The sequence below is a fragment of the Festucalex cinctus genome, chromosome 3 (genome assembly GCF_051991245.1).
Source record: "Festucalex cinctus isolate MCC-2025b chromosome 3, RoL_Fcin_1.0, whole genome shotgun sequence".
In the NCBI taxonomy this organism is placed as follows: domain Eukaryota; kingdom Metazoa; phylum Chordata; class Actinopteri; order Syngnathiformes; family Syngnathidae; genus Festucalex; species Festucalex cinctus.
Window position 1 is genome coordinate 32,970,827 of NC_135413.1, and position 13,475 is coordinate 32,984,301.

The following is a 13,475-nucleotide window of genomic DNA, read 5'->3' on the forward strand; positions in this document are numbered from 1 at the left end:
GTTTGCAGCAGTTTGATTGTGCATCGTCGTCTCTTCACAACTCAAGTGACAATCGTCTTTTCGCCAAAGTTAATTAAAAAGCATTTTGCTTTCACTGCCACTCGAAAAAGCTCGACGGAGGCCAAAGTTCAACGTCAAACGAGATGATCAAATCGCAAATTGCTTTCAAAGGACAACAGTCGCAAACAAAAAAAAAAGACTTTTCAAACTGATGAATGAAAAAAAAGTTTTGCGCAAGGGCAACCATTCGTACGACGAGTCCAAAAGAGGAAAACGACAAACAAAAGGAGGCGGGGTCACGCGGGTCGATCGCGCGCGCTCCCTCGCTCGTTAGCGTTAACGAGGCGCATGCGCATTTTTCTCCCGCTTGACTGTCAAAGTCAAGTTAAGTCGTCAACATAAACAAATCGACCCGATGTGGCTTTTGCCTGCTTCAAACGCGAGCACGCTATTTGGCGGACAACTTGCACTTCATCTTTCCCATTCGGTGCCCACGAGCGCCTTGCAGAGTCAAAAAGTTAGTTTTCATTTTTATTTTATTTTGTTAACGAAATAGTTTTTTTTTTAATTTACATTTTTTCATTAGTTTTCGTTTTTATTTTATTTCGCAAATGAAATTTTCATTTTTAATTTATTTCGTTAACAAAATTGTTTTTTGAATTTTAGTGTTAGTTTTTTTGTTAGTTTATTTTGTTAACGAAATAGTTTTTTATTTTTATTTTAGTTTTTTCATTTGTTTTAATTTTTATTTTAATTTGTAAACGATTTTTTTAATTTTAGTTTTTTCCTTAGTTTTTGTTTTTATTTTATAAAAAAAAAATTTTAATTTCAATTTTAGTGTTTTCTCATTAGCATTCGTTATTTTATTTTTTTTTGGTTAGTTTTCGTTTTTATTTTAATCCGTAAACAACGTTGTTTGTTTTTGTTGTTAGCCTTCGTTTTTAATTTATTTCGCTAACAAAATTTTCATTTTTATTTTATTTCGTGAACGAAATTTATTAATTTAAGTGTTAGTTTTTTTCGTTACTTTTTGTTTTTAGTTTATTTTGTTAACGAAATAGTTTTTTTGAATTTTAGGTTCTTTTTTCGTTTGTTTTCATTTGTATTTTATTTTGTAAACTTATTTACAAATTATTATAGTTTTAGTTTTTTCCTTAGTTTTTTTTTTTTTTTCATTAACCAAATTGTTTTTTTGTTTTTTTTAATTTTAGATTTAGTTTTTTTTTTCTGTGAGTTTTGGTTTCCTAAAGCAACCTTGGTGGTCGCCATATGAACGAAAGTCAGGAAAAGATGAGAACATTTGAAAGGAGACGACGAGGCGCTCACCGACGTTGGAGGCGGGCCTGTCGTGGTTCGCCGTCGTGGGCTTGTAGGACTGGCCGGTGGCCCGGTACATGGCCTGGACCCACAGGAGGCGGTCCTGCTCGTCGTCGCAGGCGAACACCACCAGGTCGCCCTCGCGCACCGCGTTGAAGAAGACGCGGCCGCCCTGCAGGCCTGCCAACGTACGTTCACGCGCGACGCGTATGCAAATGAGAAGGGGCGTCGTTGGTCGGCTATTTGCGGGAATCCGTTATTCCCCGACCTGGCTGCGGGGGGCAGTAGTCGACCGTGTAGCCTTCCAGCTGCATCAGCTCGTGAGGTTCCGGCTTCTTCTCGCGGTAGCTGCACATGGCGAACGTGTACTGGCTCACCTGCGCCGCAAACAAACAAACAAAATGGCCGACACCAAATAGCGGGATGGACATGCTAGCTGACTTGGAAGTGGCGCTTACCTGGACCAGAACAAAGTATCGCCTTTTCCAGCGTTTCCACACGCGATGTCCAAGCGCATACAAATAGCTTAAAAAAAACAAAAAACAAAGCTTGCATCAATAAATATTTTTCTCATTAGTATTCGATAAAACTTGTAGTACCGGACCAACCCTTGCGTAGTCACTGATACAAATACAAAGTAAGTACCAATGCCAGCATACATAATATTCTCCCCAAAAACAAATTGAAGATCATTTTAACGACAAAAGAAATTTTGCTTCTTTATTTTAAAAACGGCATTAAGTAATTAATTATTTATAATAATTAGAAATTAAAATTGAATTAAAAATTAAAACAATTATAATTAATATATCTATTATAATCATATAATATACAATATAATTATTAATTAAATTATAATAATTAAAAAATGTAATTAAATTAAAAAGTACAATAATTATTATAATTATTAATTATATTAAATTTAAATCAAATAAAAAATTTAAACAATTATAATAATATATAATATATAATTAATATAAAAATATTAATTACTAATTATAATTATAGATAAGTTACAATTAAATTAAAAATTAAAATAATTATTAATATAATATATATTGATATATCAATATATAATATGATTATTAATTGATTAATAATTGTTCAATTCAATTAAAAATTAAAATGATTAGTTATTAATTAACTGCATTAATTGGCATTTTTTCACTTTTTTTTTCATTTTTATCGCTCGCTAAATTCAATGAGAAAATACATCTTCTAAATTCGCGCTGTCAAGGTGAAAGAGTTAACGACCGGTAATTAATCAATCACAAAAAAAAAACAAAAAAAAAAGATGACAATCATATATTAACGCAGATTAACCGCACTATGAATTTTGACCGCAGATGATCCTTTAGCCGACAGCGGACGGATGTTCATTAAAAGGGAGCACAGGTTGTTTGAGCAATTAAGTATTTCATAAATGCCTGCGAACGACATTCAGAATATTTCTTCATGTCAAACTATTGGGCTCATTTATTTATTTTTTTCCATTTGAAATTATGCAAGTCATTAACTGATTAGAAAAGAGGATGATGAGCGTGTCAAAAGAATTAAATACCTAACAGGCGCTCATCAAATTAATCAAAATTCTAAGATGTGATTAATCGGATTAAGAAATGTCCTCGTTTGACAGCTCCACTTTTAATCATCTTGACTTGCAAAGTTGCACGACTATTTATTTATTTCATTAGATTTTTTTTCATCTTGAATTTTCTGCGCATTTTGCATGTCAACATGCTGCCAATCAACGTTCACGGGCGACGATGAAAATGAATCGGGAAATCCGAGTTGTCAGCGTCAATGCAAGACAGAGAAGAAAGAAAAAAAATCAATAAAAAAATAAAAAATTCAATCAAATGCTGGAGAAAGAAAAAAAGAAAGAAAAGGCTTGAAGTCAAGGCCGGAGCGCAAAAGCGGGTCAACACGTGTCAACTCGTCAACTCGTCAGACACTCCAGCCGAAAAGATTTTCGCACGCCGCACTTTTAACATCCACAACATCATATTTACGCTTTCTCTTCATCGCACCTTCATTCATTAGAAATTAAAAAAAAAAAAAAAGACTTTTGGTTGTGCAGGGACTTTCTCCTGGAAATGGACGTTCATTCAGAACAAAATAAATCAAAAACATCTGTCAGATGATGCACCTCGACTTACAATTAAATAATAATAATAATAATAATAATAATCACAGATCACACATTCCATGTCATTTCAAAACCAAAACAGAAAATCCAAAAGTAAGAAATATTTGCCGTATTTGACATTGTAACTCGTAAAATTAAAAACAAACACATAATAACGTTTTTGTTCGTTTAAAGTCAAGCAAAAAACAGGTTAATTCATCTCATAATAATTGGTCAATTATTTTTAAATCCCCTCCACACTCCTTTTTTTTGGTGACGAATCCGCGTGTACATTTTCTAATATATCACGCGATGATAAAGTGACAAATCTACTTGACTAAACTTGACAAAAAGAAAACAAAACTGCAGGCAACCGAATGACAAACAAAATGTGGAAAAACAAGGACGTGTCGCGAAATGTCAACAACAACAACAAGAAGAAAAAAAAAAAAAAAGGAAGTGAGTGAAAGAGCGCTACTTGCTTCCATCTGCAAATTTGCCCTTTGAGTTCAGCAAGAAACCACCTGGGGAACACTCAGATCACCTTGCGGTTGCCATGGCAACTGAGCATTTTCAAGTTACACCATCAAGTGCGCATACAGGTCCTTTTGCAGGTTTTGGTTTTTGTAAGATTTGAAAACAATGTCTTGCTGCCCTCTAGTGGTCAATCTGTTGTACAGCCAAGCTTGAAGAGGCATCTGTTTTTTAATAAAAATGTATTTATGACATACATTTTATTCATTTCCTTTAAATCCAGAGCAAAGGCTTTATTTGGACTTTCTGAATGTCAATACTTTAAAAAAATATATATTTCAGGTATGCTTTCGTAAAAAAAAATCCAAAACATTAACATATGTCATAAAATTTCCATAGATTTTTGTCAGTAAAAAAAAAAGAAATAAATAAATCAATACCGTATTTGAAAAAATTGCTTAAAAAACGTGACTGCATGTATATTTTAACGTCTCCTAAAATTGAAATTTTTTATTTAAAAATATTTTTGTAAGAATTAAATGTCACATTAAATAATTAAATATTGATTTGTGCATGAGAACTGAATTGAATAAAAATCTGCTTTTAATAAATACCCCATTTTTTTTGTCACGAGGCATTTTTGTTTTTAAACATAAAAATCAACTTTAGCTATTAAAACATAAACCTTAGAAAAGTTCATTGTATTTTTTTTTTAAGAAAAAAAATGGCGCTCAGTTTTGACAGCTCTTACAATGAATTTTTTTTTTTTTTTTTTTTTTTTTTTTAATATATATATATTTCTGCCACAATCCAATAACTTGTTAAATAATATTACAAAGTTGAATAGTAGTACCTTGTTTATTGCATTAAAAAAAAGTTTTGGCGGTTAAATTATGCAGGACTAATATTCATCAACAAAATGCCAATCCAGTGTCAAGTCATTTTACAGGCTGTTTTTTAATTTTTTTATTTTTTGAATGATTGCGTGCTTCCTCCTTTCCCAGCAGGGGGCGACGTCTGCACACTCAAGTCACACCGGATGATGGCCAACCATTGGATGACGTCACAATCAGGATTATTATCGTTTTGGAATTTTTCATTTTTGTTTAGTTTTGATTTCGTTTTGAGTTTTTTTGTTTTGTTTTTACATTGAGTTAGTTTTAGTTTTCAGGGTGGTTCTGATTTTTAGTTTTTATTAGTTTTAGTTATTTAATACATGCTTTGTTTTAGTTTAATTGTAGTTACCATAGTTTTACAATTTGTTTTTGTTTTTTTAATTTGTACTACTTGTGCGCAATATTCCAAAAACAGCATGGGAGTGACATCATCTGAAAATGCTTTTCTATTGGCTGCTGCTCGATGATGTCACTTCTGTGTGACACACTTTCAAACGTCCGCTTCATATCAAAAGAAATTGACTTCAAATCACATTTCAAATCATCCGCAAAAGCTCATGCGTTCAATTCATGACCAAAGACGAGACATTTTTTGCTAAAATAGTGTTTCGCAATTATTTTCTATCATGCCATCAATGCTCCCAGCGCACACTCTGTCAATGAGAACGCCACTGCCCCCTAACGTAGTGGAGGTGCAACTGCACTTTATTCTAAGACGGTAAAAAAAATAAATAAAAATAAAATAAAAAATAAAAAAGCATGTTCCCCGAGGTCAAACGCGTCCCCCTTGACGAAGCCTCGCCCCCCCTGGGGGGCCCGCCCCACTATTTGAGAAGCACTGCAATATAATAATATCATCATTATCAGATGGCATAGTTGGTAAAGCGCATTGTCCAGTAACCAGATCATAATTTCATAATTTATCTCTCAATTGAATTCATAAGCATTCCACATGCATTCAAATCTTAGCATTCAGCATTCCCACGCAATTTCTCCACAAATGAGTTAGTTTTGTAAACATCAAATGTAGTTTCATTTAGTTTCCCTTTTTTAAAAAGCATTTTTGTTTCTATTTTTATTTTGTGAACAAAATGTGAATTTTTGTTAGTGTCCGTGAACTAAAATAACGTCGAATACAAGTGACGCAAATGATAGTTGTTTTTTTTGCCGACTCACCCGCTGTGCTTCATGTTGGGCGGTTTGTCCATGCGCACGGCCAGTTTGATCCTCAGCTCGCCGTCCTGGCTGTTCTTGGGGACCAGCATGCGGTGGAAGTCGGCCTGCTTGGGCCCGTTGCTGGTGGGCTTCAGGACCACCTGGAAGGGAAGACCAGCTCGTTAAGACCGAACGACGCCCCACCGGAAGCCATCCGAAAGCTCGGAGGGGGCGGGGACTCACTCGGCCCAGCTCCTTGTCCTCCAGGGCCAGGACGCCCGTGTTCTCCATGAACAGCTTGACTTTGACGGAGGGCAGCGGGTGCGTGGTGCAGAAGTCGCCCTGCGTGGCCCACCTCAAACACACGCAAAAATAAAATTACCATCAGCAGCGTTATGGTACTTGGGCAACCAAAATGGCCGCCTTCCTTCCCGTTCAACATCAGGCACGGGTCCAGCTCAAACCTAATAAAAAAAATCCAACGAGTACTTGACAGTCTTGCCAGAGGAAAGATCAAAGGAAAGAAAGATGAAGCAAAAGTGAAATCCGGCAATCTGCAAACCCAAATGGTAACAAAACCAACATTTAAAAAAAAAAAAAAAGCATAACAGATTAGGGAGATCTCAAAGAGACCAGAGGAAAGATTAAAGAGAGGAAGGAATGAATGATTTTTCTGTAATTTAGTGATCATTTTATTTGCCATTTTTAAATGATAGTCAGTCAGTTATAGTCCACTTTCAGTCACAAAATATTCATTTTTGTCAGGTTTTTTATTTTGTATTTATTTATTATTATTATTTTTTTTTTAGAGAGCTCAGAATTGTTCATTCAGCAGTCTTTTTTCTCTCTCACTCTCTCCCCCCTTTGCATGCAGGCTTTGATTTGCATGTAAAGTACACACAAAATACTCATTTGGTACAATGTGAGCGCAAAAATTGCAAATTATGATAATAATATCATTCCTGCAGAGACTCTTAAAGCATTTTAGCTTATTATGCATGAAAATTAACTCATTTTAGGGTTTACAAGCTAAGTAAGAAAAGAAAGTTTCCGTGAACTAAAATAACCTTAAATCTGTGCGACTTTTTCTCGATGACGGAAAACCCCCCAAAAAGAAAATGTGAACTGACTGCGGCCTGGAGGCTTCGGCCTGGTCCGTCTGCAGCTTGTCGCCGCCTTCCACCTCCATAGTGCAGTAGACGATCCGATTGGGGGCCACCGACTTCAGACCCTGAACCTCCACGATCACCACCTGAACACAACCGGCCACAACTTCAACCTTTTTGATGCGTCTGGCGTGCGTGCCTGCTTCAAATTTGACTAAAATCACAAAAAAACTCGTTTGTCTTTGGCGGACCGCTGGAAACGGAGAAAAATGTTTTTTTTTTTTTTTTGTTATGGTGTTGTATTTAGATTTGATCAAACTTTATTGATCCCTTAGGAAAATCCCGCAAAGAAGTTAACGGAACTTCCAGCAGAATTTTTTTAAAAAAAAAAAAGAGCAACAAAATAAAACTATTTGCAAAAGTACAGATATGAATATAAAATATGCAAAGAATTAAAATCTAGCACAAAAACTAGTTTGTCTTTGACAGACTTCTGGAAACGGCCAAAACGACACGAAACTTGTTGTGGCCGTGTTTTGGGTTCTTGTGTTGTTCTGGTTTTGTATTTAGATTAGGGGCGTCACGCATTTACATTTTTTAATCGGAATTAATTGCATGCCTTCAATAGTTAACTCATGATTAATCACACATTTTATTTCTCTTTAAAATGTGCAATAACATTTTTACAAGTTTTCATACTCTTGTTAAAAAAATAGGAAAAAATGAACAAATAGAAATATGGCTGCATCTTTTAGTCATTTCATAATAATTCATACAATTGAGTAAAAATTAAAAAAAATGTACTGCAAAAAAAAAACCAAAAAGAAAACGGGTGTGATATTGATTTGTGTTGAGGTCATTTTGATGCCACTCGATGGCATAATTGCAATTTTCTTCTCACATTAAGTCGGGCCGCATGATATCGGAAAATCGTGCAATATAGTTGCTGAATATAGCGGTATCAATATCATTGCGATATTTAACGTACCTAAAGAAATGACATTTTTTATTATCTCATGAAAGAATGACATTTTTTTCATGCAGCAAAATAAGCCAACTCAATATATTCTTAGTTAATTAATTGTAAAAAAAAAATTATCAGCATATTACCCCCGCCATCTAAAAAAAATATATATATATATTTATACGTGTCCATCGTACATTATAGATGCATCCACAAATTATTTTTTTAAATTATTTTCCAAACATTCCTGTCGACAAGTTTGTGGTTTGAATGACGAGTGGCTGAAAATGAGCAAAAACCTTTTGGTGGATCTCTCGTTTGATGTAACAAGCAAATACACGGAGCTAATCTGTTGGATTTTTTTTTGCCGAGTCTTGAAGAAGTGAAATGAAGGTTCGGGACGAGCAAAAGTTTGCGTTTGAAGTCCCCTGACCTCCAGCGTGAAGGAGAGCGAGACGTCCGACTTGGACAGGACGTCCACGTCGTCGCCGAGGTCCAGGAAGGAGTTGTTGACGGCGGAGCGCTTCAGCTTCTGCTTCAAGTCGGCTCCTCCCCCTTTGGACACGGGCAGACTCTCCAGGTTGCCCATCAGCAGGTTGATGGACGAGCGCAACTCGTCGGCGTACGCGCCGTCCGTGTCGGCCGACGCCAGCTTGGGGAACCGCCGCTCCTGTTTCGCATTTCAAACAGGAATGTCAAACCAAAAAAATATATAAATGTGAATTTTACAGGACAAAATGTCCTCTTCGAACCAAAATGGCCGACATTGCGTTCACTTTTGGGGTTTGGGTCCTTGAGACTTTTTTTTTGAGTGTCCTGTTATGATACAGGTTATTTTAGTTCACCAAAAGTAAGGGGAAAAAAAAAAAACCCTAAAAAACAATTTCGCACACAAAATAAAAATTCATGAGCAAAATAAAATAAACAATGTTTTTTAAAAACTAAAACTAAAAAAAACAACTAAAAAAAAAACGATTTCGTTAAAATAAAATAAAAACAAATTACAAAAAAAACGAAAACTAAAATAAACAATTTCGTGAACAAAATAAAGTAAAAACAAAAGCTAACGAAAAATCTAAAACTAAAATAAAAAAAAAAAAACTTCCTTTATCGAAATAAAATAAAAACGAAAACTAAAGAAAACACAAACAAAAAAATCATTAATGAAATAAAATAATGAAAACAAAAAATTAAAACTGGAAAAAATAACGAAATAAAATACAAATGAAAACTAACGAAAAAGCTAAAATTAAAATAAAAAAATTCTTTAACAAAATAAAATAAAAACAAAAACTAACGAAAAAGCTAAAATTAAAATTAAAAAAAAATTTCTTTAACAAAATAAAATAAAAACAAAAGCTAACGAAAAAACTAAAAACAATTTCGTTAACGAAATCAAAATGAAAACTAGCATCTCACCCTGGCCATTGTTTCCACCAGTTGCAATCGTCCGTCCAGCTCTCGGCGGATCTGCGCCGCCTGCTCATCCACGTTGTCCAGCTGCAAGAGAAAAAATAAAATAAGAACAACTTTTTTTTTTTTTGCTGGCTAATCAATTCTAAACCCATCTGAGAAAAGAAGTGACTCTGGATTTGGACCAATTTTGAAAGCCCCACAGAATATTGTGTTCTATTGCTATAAAAACATGGAACCTACCAAAAGAAAAATTAGAGTCTCTTCTTTCATCAAAAAAAAAAAAAAAATATATATTTCTATCTGTTTCTGTTTTGCAGCAATTAGCATGAGAATATAGCAAATTTTAATCATTATTCACATCCCTGGTGATAACACTATCAAACACAGCTTGTTGCAACATGGCCCTGGCCACCTGCTGGTCGTTTTTGGAACAACTACCATTGCTTGAAGCCACCTCTTCAGTTAAGAGGCTGCATCAAAGCCTTCTGTATTCTCTCGAAAAAAATAAAAAATAAAATAATTAGTTACATTTTATTTTACAATGTAATATTAATACTATAATTATATTATATTTTATTGATGTGATAATTATTATATATGATAATTATAAAAATAAGCTCCAAATATGACAATTTATTTCCTCTGTAGAAAGATAGTATTAAATTAGATAGATAAGAGATAGATAGTATTATAATTATATCAATAATATATTAATATTAATTATTTAAATTGGATTAAATTAAATTTTACTTAAAATGTTATATTATAATTATATTATATTATAATTATATTTATGTATTTTTTTAATTATATATATATTATTATTTTTATAAGATATAATTATTATACATGATAAATATAATTCTAATTATAAAAAACAAGCTCCAACGATGACAATTTATTTCCCCTGTAAAAATATGACTTTTCTCTCATGAGAATGTCATGCAGTTATTTCCATTCAACTATTGTCCTGACATCTATTTTTCTCCTCAACAGTTGCAATTTAAAATAAATAAATAAAATAAAAATTTTAAGAAAAGGTGAGCATCTGACCTGGCAGGCGTTGTAGAGCATCTGGTGCTCAAACTTGCGGACCCCCAGGATGTTCTGGAACATCTGGTAGAGTTGCTCCTTGCTGAGGATCAGCTCGGAAACGGCGCCCAAGTGCGGCCGCTGCGACGGCTGCTGCTGCTGCTGGTTCTGGCGCCGCCGCGCGTCCTCGTCCCCCCTGTAGATGGCGTCGTACTTGGCCATCCAGGAGGTCAGCACCGTCTCCTTGCTCAGGCCGTCCATTTCGGGGAGGCTGCGAACGCGCCGCTCGATGTTCTTCTTGAACACCTCGCGGAAGTCGCTGGACGAGCAGCTGCCGCTCTGCACCATGCGCGACACGCGATCGCTCTTCACGAAGCCCTGCGCGCGCGCAAAAAAAAAATATATATATTGTTATCATAAAAAAAATAAAATAAAATAAAAATCATATACTTGCACCTTTTTTGCTTTTGAAAAACTTGCTTCATTTTTGGAAAATAACTTTTTATTTACAATTGACAGTTTTATACACAACACTGTGCTGCCACTAAGTGGCCAAAAGTGGAATTACACCACAAAATAGGCAACAAAATTAAGTTAGAACTGGACAAAAAAAAAAAATCTTTGAAATAACAGGACCAGGGGGCTTTCATATATACTGTATTCTCGTAAAATTATACAACCGTATTCTTGAAAGACTAGGGTGCTTTTAAAGTAAAACAAAAAAAAAATACTATTTTATTTTTGCTAACATAATTCCTGGAATATTTTGTCGGGGTTTTTTTTTTTGCTTTAAAAAGTAGTGAAATTAAAATATTCTCATAAAACAAAAACTATTGCCTTGTATTTTTTCAGCTTTTTCTTAAAAAAACAAAACAAAAAACATTCTCAAATCTATAACTTTATTTTCATAGAAATACAATTTTTTTCCCTAAAAATCGCAACATTTTTGCATATTCAGGTTACAAGGATATTCTTGTGAAGCTTGTTTTTCCCTAAAAAAAATGAACTTGTACTGTATTGCCACTAGGGGCCCAAAGTGAAATTACACCACAAAATAAGCAACAAAATTAAGTTAGAACTGGACCAAAAAAATAAAAAATAAAAAATCATAATTTTTTTTAAAAAAACAACTTATTTTTGCTAACATAATTCCTGGAATATTTTGTCTTTTTTTTTTGGCCTTGAAAAAGTAGTAAAATTAAAATAATCTCATGAAACAAAAACTACAGTCTAGTATTTTTTAATATTTTTTTGGAAAAAAAAAATTATATTATTCTTATAAATTTATAACTTTATTCTCATAGGATTACATCCAATAAAAAAAAAATTGCAACATTTTGGCAGATTGAGGTTACAAGTATATTCTTGTGAAACTCGTTTGTCAGCCGTTCTTGATCTTGAACGCCTCCCTCCCCTTTCCCGCTGCTCCTTTTAATTGCCCTTTAAAATCCCACTCAATTATTTACACGCCAGCAGAGCGAGGCAGCAAATTAAAAGGGGGCGCTAACGCTAACCGCTAACATCGCCGCCCTCCTCGGCAACATAGAAGTGCGATCGCGCGCCACCAGACTTCGTCTTGGCCACAGAAAAGTCGATCTGAAAAAGCGCCGCCTTAAAAACCTCGTTAAAGATTAAAAAAAACAAAAAAACAAGAGCAGGTCAATGAGAACAAAAGCTCCTTGGTGGAGGTAACAAGCTTGCAAGCAGGTGGAATACATTTACTACCAAGCTAACTCACCAACTACAAAACACCCGATTACTTAACTAAGCAACAACCTAACCAACCAATGAGCTAACAAACCAATAGGCAACTCAAATAACACACTAGCCAATCAACAAACACGTTACCTTAGTAACCAACCAGTCAACTGAACAACATGCTTTAAAAAAAATAAAAAAAATAAAATAATCATAATAATGAAAATCACCCAATTACTTAACTATGCAACAACCTAACCAACCAATTAGCTAACAAACCAATAGGCAACCCAAAAAAACAACACTAGCCAATCAACAAACACGATACCTTAGTAACCAACCAATTAGTCAACTAACCAACATGCTTTTTTTTTTTTTTTTAAATAATAAATCTCCCAATTACTTAACTAAGCAACAACCTAACCAACTAATTAGCTAACAAACCAATAGGCAACCCAAATAAAACACTGGCTACTCAACAATTGCATTACCTTGGTAATCAACCAATTAGTAAACTAACAAACGTGCTTTTTTGTTTGTTTGTTTTTTTAGCTCAGAATTGCTCATTCGGCAGTCTTACCGATTCAACATATCATCATCATCATCGCTCTTTTTTTTTTTATGTGCACATTTGTGTGCTCGCGTGCGAATTTGTGCTCATTAATTGACCTGAAACCTAACCAAAAATCCCATGACCCTTCACCTTAACCGGTTCTTTGAGAGTCCTGCCAGAGGCGTTCAGAAGGTCAGGAGAACCAGAGGAAAGATCAAAGCACAGAAAGATCAAGCAAAGTGAAATCCAGCAACAACCAGACTACTAACCACCATGCTGACTAACTGCCTAACTAAGTACCCGCTCACCAACCACCAAGCAAATCAACATCATACAACAAACAAACAAACCAGATACCGAACTAACCAACACGCTACCCAGCAAAACACCAATCCAATTCGCTCACTAACCAACACGCAATTAACGCCCTCGGAGACGGAAGTTGGAGTGACGCGCGTGGCGATGACTCAGAGCGAGGACGGACCGCTTCCTTCCTGCGCAAAGCGCAAATCGAGAGTCCGGAGCGAGGCGCTAATGAGGATTCCGGCGGATGAGTGAAGCGCCGCCCGGTGACGCCTGTCGTTAACTCGAGTCCCCCGCTGCGGTTTGACGTGACGGCTGCTGACCGAACGCACGCGCGCGCGACGACGACAAGGTGGACTTCAAAACGGTCAGAAAAGAAGCTCACAAGACCGCTCGCTTGCCCAAGATGACAACAAAGGAGCAGGTGGAAATT

The 13,475-nt window shown here is 35.1% G+C and overlaps 1 protein-coding gene across 1 annotated transcript in view; it reads right to left on the reverse strand.

Moving 5' to 3' along the window:
* LOC144016545 (calcium-dependent secretion activator 2-like) overlaps positions 1 to 13,475 on the reverse strand; it is an 81,747-nt gene that overhangs the window by 52,956 nt on the left and 15,316 nt on the right. Inside the window, exons 3-11 of the mRNA XM_077517796.1 lie at positions 10,510 to 10,866; positions 9,460 to 9,540; positions 8,474 to 8,710; positions 7,101 to 7,222; positions 6,214 to 6,325; positions 5,992 to 6,131; positions 1,776 to 1,842; positions 1,586 to 1,694; positions 1,327 to 1,497 (exon numbers count right to left, since the gene is read on the reverse strand). Of these exons, the coding sequence (XP_077373922.1) occupies positions 1,327 to 1,497; positions 1,586 to 1,694; positions 1,776 to 1,842; positions 5,992 to 6,131; positions 6,214 to 6,325; positions 7,101 to 7,222; positions 8,474 to 8,710; positions 9,460 to 9,540; positions 10,510 to 10,866 (1,396 nt within the window). The remainder of the gene's footprint in view (positions 1 to 1,326; positions 1,498 to 1,585; positions 1,695 to 1,775; positions 1,843 to 5,991; positions 6,132 to 6,213; positions 6,326 to 7,100; positions 7,223 to 8,473; positions 8,711 to 9,459; positions 9,541 to 10,509; positions 10,867 to 13,475) is intronic.